We start from the raw sequence: 6,864 nt of genomic DNA on the forward strand, positions 1-6,864 counted from the left end.
CTGGTGCTTCATATATAACCAATATATATATATATAACTAAATATATATAACTATATATATATAACTATATATAAGCTATAGAGAGCTATATATAACTATATATATATAACTAAATGGGGAAAATAATGAAATGCCGTGCAACCTAGCAGTGAAGTCCTCCAAGAGTAACTCCTTTCTCACTTCAGAAGAAGCATGAAATGGACCTCAGATTTCTCATCAGCAACACTGAAGCCAACAAAAAACACACCAGAATAACAAGAAGAATATGTGAAGTCTAAATTCTGAGGAAGAGTACTTTGAAATTAGACCAAACTTTACCTAACCAAACTAACCTTCTTTGGAAAAGTGAAACAGAGACCTTGTTGGACATATGTAAAGCCTCAGAATATTATCATCTACCAAATTCCTCCTAAAAAGTTATTTAGGCTGCATATGCTAATAGAACTATGTTGTTGTTGTTAAGTACCGTGGAGTCGATTCCGACTCATAGTGACCCTATCATAGACACAAAAAAGGAGAAAGAAATTGTGGGGAGATAAAACACAGGAAAACTCATAGTTAAAAACAAAATTCAACATGATGTAAAATATAATTAAAAACATATCCATCTGGAAGTAAATTCCCTAAATGATCTTGATACAGGAGGTAGCATAAGATGGAATGAGGTGCCCAGGCTGGGATAAGAGGAGAATAAAAGTGTAAGAGGTTAATTCAATGATTAAGAGAAGGATCATCATAGACTAATTTTCAGTGTTTAAATATATATATTTAAAATTAGTCTATGATGATCCTTCTCTTAATATATATATATAGATATACATACATTTAACTAGGTGTGTTAAGAAGTCAAGAGTAACCACCCAAAGAATGGAAGCACTAGAGGGAACCAGCAAAAACTCTGAGGTTTGTGGCAGCTAGAGGAGCTTCCTGTGAAGGCAGTGGGCAGAACAAATAGATCCAAACTGGAGTAAGAATGTCCTTAGGGGCATGTGCCACTCCTTCAGAAACTCCCTTAGATGGGGACGATTCCTTTAACTTCCAAAGTTTCTAAAGAGTCTCTCAGCAGAACAAATGGCCTCCACTGAGCTGTCCAGGGTGCTGGACTGTTGGGTTCTGAAGCCTTCAGTTCTGTCTTCAACTTCCTGCTCTGCTGAAAAGATTCTGCTTGACTTCATCCACCTCACCAGCTGTGTAGACCATGCCCCATGCCCTCAAGCATGTCCACACCCTTTTCTAATCCCTGTGCTGAGCTCAACGCTGACCAGACTTCATTCCAGTTAGATGTCTGCCTTTCTTTCCCACTGTTAGGAGAATAGAGGAGCAGAGAGTTTTTTGGATTTGTTCTGGCCTGCTGGGAGGAAGAGAAATGAAGCAAAACCTCTCAAAGATTGAAGCACCCCAATCTTGCCCTTCTGCCCTCATCAACGCAGACAGTACCTTGAACCCTAGTGGAGGCAGCTATCCCCAAACCATCAACCTACCATGAAAAGCTCGGTACGCAGAGCCCACACAGGCGGAGTTGGCAGTTTCTGTGACATACACCGGGGCACCAAACACATCTGCAAGTACCTGGAGAAGACACACTGGTTTTTACTGTCCTGAAGCATTCTCAGAAGGAACATGGACATTTTGGGATGAATGTTCCAAATTCTCCTTCCTCATATGTCTTTAAGAGAAGTGCACTCAGTCATGCTGTGAGCCCCCACCACTGTATTTCTAATAAGGCTAGGATGACCTGGGGGAAGTCCCAAGTGGGAGTGATTTAACCTTTGTTAGGCTCTGAGGATGGCAGGACACAACACAATGATATCTGAACTGATGAAAGACAGGCCTCTATGTTACAGCTCCAAAGAGAGACATGGGGTCACACAGGGTTCCTATCCAGGGGTTAGGGTCATAGTAAGCTGAAGCCATAGGAGATAGCTGAAGCATTGCAAGTAGGGTAAAGTTAGCTAGGTTGGAGACTTTCCAGAGGATTGGGTATTGTAAAGAATTCTGCAGACCCAAGGTTTTTACAATTAATGACCAGGGAAACAGCAGCCAAAAAAAGCAAAAGGTGGAGTATACTGGGCAAATTTGCTTCAAAAGACACCTTCAGAGTGGTAAAAATCAAACATGTCACTTTGAGGACTAAGATGTGCCCAATCCAAGCTATGGTATTTTCAATCACCTCATATGATCCAAAAGCTGGACAAAGAATAAGGAAAGCTGAAGAACTGATGCTTTTGAATTATGGTGCTGGTGAGGAATATTGAATATACCATGGACAGCTAAGAGAATGAACAAATCTATGTTGGAAGTACAGCCAGAATGTTCCTTAGGAGGGAAGACAGCGAGATAACACCTCACGTACTTGTGGCATGTTATTAGGAAGGACCACGTCATAAGGAGCTACACTGACACAGTGGCTACAAGAGTAGGCTTGAACCCAAAACTGTGAGGATGGCTGGCACAGGGTAGCATTTATTCTGTTGCACACAGGCTCACCAGGAGCCAGAACTGACTTGATGGCACCTAACAACAAGGAATATGAGACTGTCCTGCATGCTAGACACGTAGGGGCCTCTAGCAGTTGGATGGATGTGTGTGTTGAAGCCCAGGAGTGTCAGAATCTGATAAGGGAAGTGATTGGGGTGTGGGCCTGGTAAACTGTCCATGAAGGGAAATCTCAAAACTAGGTCAAGATAGCATTCATGAAATATATTACAGAGGGCCACAGCTTTCCAGGCTGTCACTACAGTGTTTTACTATTGTATCAAAAATAAGATGGAAGACTCAGTAAGTATGTTTAGTAAATGGCATTGGCCTAGAGTTGGTGAGAAGTGAGTATCAGATTAATATTAGCAAGCCAAAACAAACTCAGATGAAAAAGGGCATGTTTTATCAAGACAAAGACAAAAGTTTTCCATTTAGGTCCCAAAATTAAATTGCTTAAATTTAGAATGGAAAAAGACTTGGGGGTCTTGGGTTAGCATTAGTACTGTACTAGATGCTATTGATGTCCTGTTTGGGTGCCCTTTGCTGTCCAGTGTGGGCCTTTCCCCAGCTGCTCTGAGCACTGAATGCTAGTGGCTCAGAGCTTCTCAGCTGAGCAGAGACCTCCCCCCACCCCCCCATGGAAGCCAGTTGGCTCTCTTGTTCCCAGGCAATCCTGTGGTGCACCACATTCCTGCTCCAGAGTCCCCATGGGCTCAGGCCAAAGCAGACTCCAGCCAAACCCATATCCTTCCTTACCCTTCTTCCGCTATTCTATCCTGAATCCCTCACTCCCATTCTCCTGGGAGCATCCTCTCAAATCACTTCCCGTAAATTTCTATTTCAGGCTTGCTTCTAAGGAATCTTATGTAAGACAGGTATACTACAAGTCAACAGCTGATGTAGCTACTCAAACAGCTAAGGCAGCCTCAGGTTATATCCAAAAATATGTAGCGTCCCAAAAAGAACACATGCCCAAGTCTCAGATAGCTACAAGTTGATTTCACATTTGGTAATATCATTCTAGCACAATGAAGGACCAGAAGGACAATGAAAATGTCTGGCAACTGTGTTACAAGATGAATGGCTGGGAGAAGTAGAAATGTATACACTGGGAGGGAAGTCTTGAGGAAGACAAGAACACTGACATCAGATAGAAGGTTTGCGACATGGAAGGGTGGGTACTTTATGTGTGATTCCAGAGGGCAGTTACGCGGGACAGCAGATTTCACCTGAATATAAGACAGAATTTGTGAAACAGTGTGAACTGTAAGTCAACAGAGTTGGTTTCTTGGAAGAGTATGAGTTCTCCATTCCCACAGGAGTGGGACCAGAGGCAGCTCTTCCTGATAAGAAGTAGCAGACGTGGATGAGGCCACAGTGAAGAGTCCACTACTGGTACTTACTTGTAAGATGTCTCTGTTGTGAGACGCTCCTCCAGTGGCCAAAATCTTTGTCTTAGGCACTGAAAGGGAAAAAGGTGAAAATGAAACGCAGTGGTCATTCCCCCAGGGCAGAAAGGGTTCTTTTCCAGAGTTTAGTTGCAGGGGGCTTATGGTAGGCTAAAACCTCCTGCTTGTCACACAGACTGAGGGAGAGACTCCAAATGTGACTCTGTCTAGGCAGGTCTATCACACAGGGCATTGCTCCAGCCACCTATCTTTGTGTGTGTGGAAATAATTTAAAAAAAAAGTCTCTCAACAAACCAGGAGTATATTGGGACTCCTTAGATAATGATCATATACACAACACTTACAAAAAGCATTCTTAGTAGAAACACTTAGAAGTATTCTTTTTAAGACTGGTGTTAATGAATTGAAGTATCTTCCCCTCAACTCCCTGGTCCCAAAAATATGTTGAAATCTAATCGCTGGCATCTCTGAATGTTACTGTTTGGAAATAGGGTCTTTGAAGGTGTTATCTGTTAATATGAAGTAATACTGCAATGTTGTTGTTGTTGTTGTTAAATGCCGTCGAGTCAATTCCAATGGATAGTGACCTTGTGTAAGGTTTCCAAAGAGTGGTTGGTGAGCTTGAACCGCCGACCTTGTGGTTCAAACCAACTTTGCAATACAGCACATTAACCCACAGTGCCACAGTAGGGCTCCCAATATTGCACCAGGGTGGGCCTTAATCCCATCTGAATAGTGTCCGATCATAGAGAAAGAGACAGTCAGAGAAAAGATGACCATCTGGAGATACATCTACTTACCAAGAAACATCTGGAGCTACCAGAAGCTGAGAGAGACAAAAAAAGGACCTTCTCCTAGAGTCTTCAAGGAGAACATGGCCCTGCTGACTCCCTGAATTCTGATTACTAGCCTCAAGTTCTGCAAGACAATACATTTCTGTTGTTTAAAGCTACCCACTTCATTGTACTTTGTTACAATACGCAACAAATACAAATTTTGGACTGGGAAGCAAGACACTGTTGTGTAGTAAATACCTACATATGGAAGTGGCTTTGGAATTGGGTAATGATTATAGGCTGAAAGAATTTTAAGGTGCTTGATAGTAAAAGTCTAAATTGCATTAAAACACTGTTGGTAGAATGATGGACATTAAAGTCAATTGTGATAAGGACTCAGGAAGACTTGAGGAGAGTTGTAGAGAAAATTTCTATCATCATGAACAGAATGTTGCTAAATACATGGGCATTTAATGTGACGTCTCAGTAAGAAATGATGAACATGTTATTGGACACTGAAAAATATGTAATCTTTGCTATAAAGTGGCAGAGAGTGTGGGTGAATCACATTCAAATGTTTTGTGGAAAGCAGAACTTGGAGATTTGGAACATTCCCAGCCTGTCCATATTGTAAAACTTGAGAAAGCATGCTTTGGAGAGGACCCCGAGGTGTGGCTGGATCTTGTCCTAGAGTCTTCAGACAGAACATATAGCTCTCTTAGGATTTTGTTTCAGCAGTCCTAGGAAATACAACTGATATGCCAGCCGGACTCCAAGATGGGCCTAAAGTGATCCCAGTCTCTTGTTTTTATTCATGCTCGTATGTAGTCCTTTCTCTCATTCAGTATGAATAACCTGTATAATCAACAGGATATTGTGTAAATAATGGTGTGTGAATTCCAAGACAGTCATAAAAGACACTAAGGTTCCTATCTTGCTTTTTCATACATCACTCTCTTTTGGTTGTCAGTTTACTACTAATGTCTGCTAACAGGTCAAAAGATGGAATAAAGAAAAAGCAACCAAAAACATTTACCAAAATTGTTCCTAGCTGCATTGCTTGTAATACTAAACTGGAAATATCCAAATATATAATACAAAGAACGGACACAAAAATTCATGGTATAGTAATATAATGAAATACTAAAATAGAAGTTAACAACAAATTGCTATTATTAGGTGCCATGGAGATGGTTCCAATTCATAGCAACCTTATGAACAACAGAACAAAAACTGCCCAGTCCTGCACCAACTTCACAATCACTGTTACATGTGAGTGCATTACTGCCGCCATTGTGCCAATCCATCCCATTGGGGGCGAGGGTCTCCCTCATTTTCTCTGACCCTACACTTTACCAAGCATTATGACCTTCTCTAAGGACTGATCCATTTTGATAACATGTCTAAAGTATGAGAGATAAAGTCCGGACATCTTGGTTTCTAAGTAGCATTTTGGTGTACATCTTTCAACACAAATTGGTTTGTCTAGCAGTCCATGGTACTTTTAACATTCTTCTCCAATACCATAACTCAAATGCACCAATTCTTTTATGGTTTTCCTTATTCTCTGTCCAAATTTCACATGCATGTGAGGCTATTGAAAATACCATGCCTTGAGTCAGGTGTACCTTAATCCTCAAACTGACTTCTTTGCTCTTGAATACTTTAAAGAGGTCACGTGCAACAGATTTGCCCAATGCAATACGTCAGTTCTTTTCTTGACTGCTGCTTCCATGAGTCCTGATGGTGGTTCCAAGCAAACTGAAGTCTTTTGACAATTTCAGTCTTTTCTCCATTTATCATGATGTTATTGGTCCAATGGTGAGGATTTTTGTTTTCTTGACATTGAGGTACAATCCATACTGAATGCTGTGGTCTTTAATCTTCATCAGTAAATATTTTAAGTCCTCTTTGACTTAAAATATTAAGGATGTATCATCCGCATATCATTGTTGTTGTTAGGTGCCATCAAGTTGGTACCAACTCATGCAACCCTATGCACAACAGAATGAAACACTGCCCGGTCCTGGGCCAATCTCACAATTGTTGCCACGCTTGAGCCCACTGATGCTGCCACTTTGCCAATCCATCTCACTGGAGGTCTTTCTCTTTTGCTCTGACTCTCCTCCACCTTACCAAACATGATATCCCTCTCCAGTGAATGGTCTCTCAGGACAATATGTCTGAAGTATGAGAGACA

The 6,864-nt window shown here is 41.3% G+C and overlaps 1 protein-coding gene across 1 annotated transcript in view; it reads right to left on the reverse strand.

Annotated features, from left to right (window-relative positions):
- Nucleotides 1-6,864, reverse strand: part of XYLB (xylulokinase homolog (H. influenzae)) — an 80,553-nt gene that overhangs the window by 8,622 nt on the left and 65,067 nt on the right. The window contains exons 16-17 of the mRNA XM_006869182.1: nt 3,883-3,941; nt 1,483-1,570 (exon numbers count right to left, since the gene is read on the reverse strand). Of these exons, the coding sequence (XP_006869244.1) occupies nt 1,483-1,570; nt 3,883-3,941 (147 nt within the window). The remainder of the gene's footprint in view (nt 1-1,482; nt 1,571-3,882; nt 3,942-6,864) is intronic.

The sequence above is a fragment of the Chrysochloris asiatica genome, unplaced genomic scaffold (genome assembly GCF_000296735.1).
Source record: "Chrysochloris asiatica unplaced genomic scaffold, ChrAsi1.0 scaffold00127, whole genome shotgun sequence".
Taxonomy (NCBI): Eukaryota; Metazoa; Chordata; class Mammalia; order Afrosoricida; family Chrysochloridae; genus Chrysochloris; species Chrysochloris asiatica.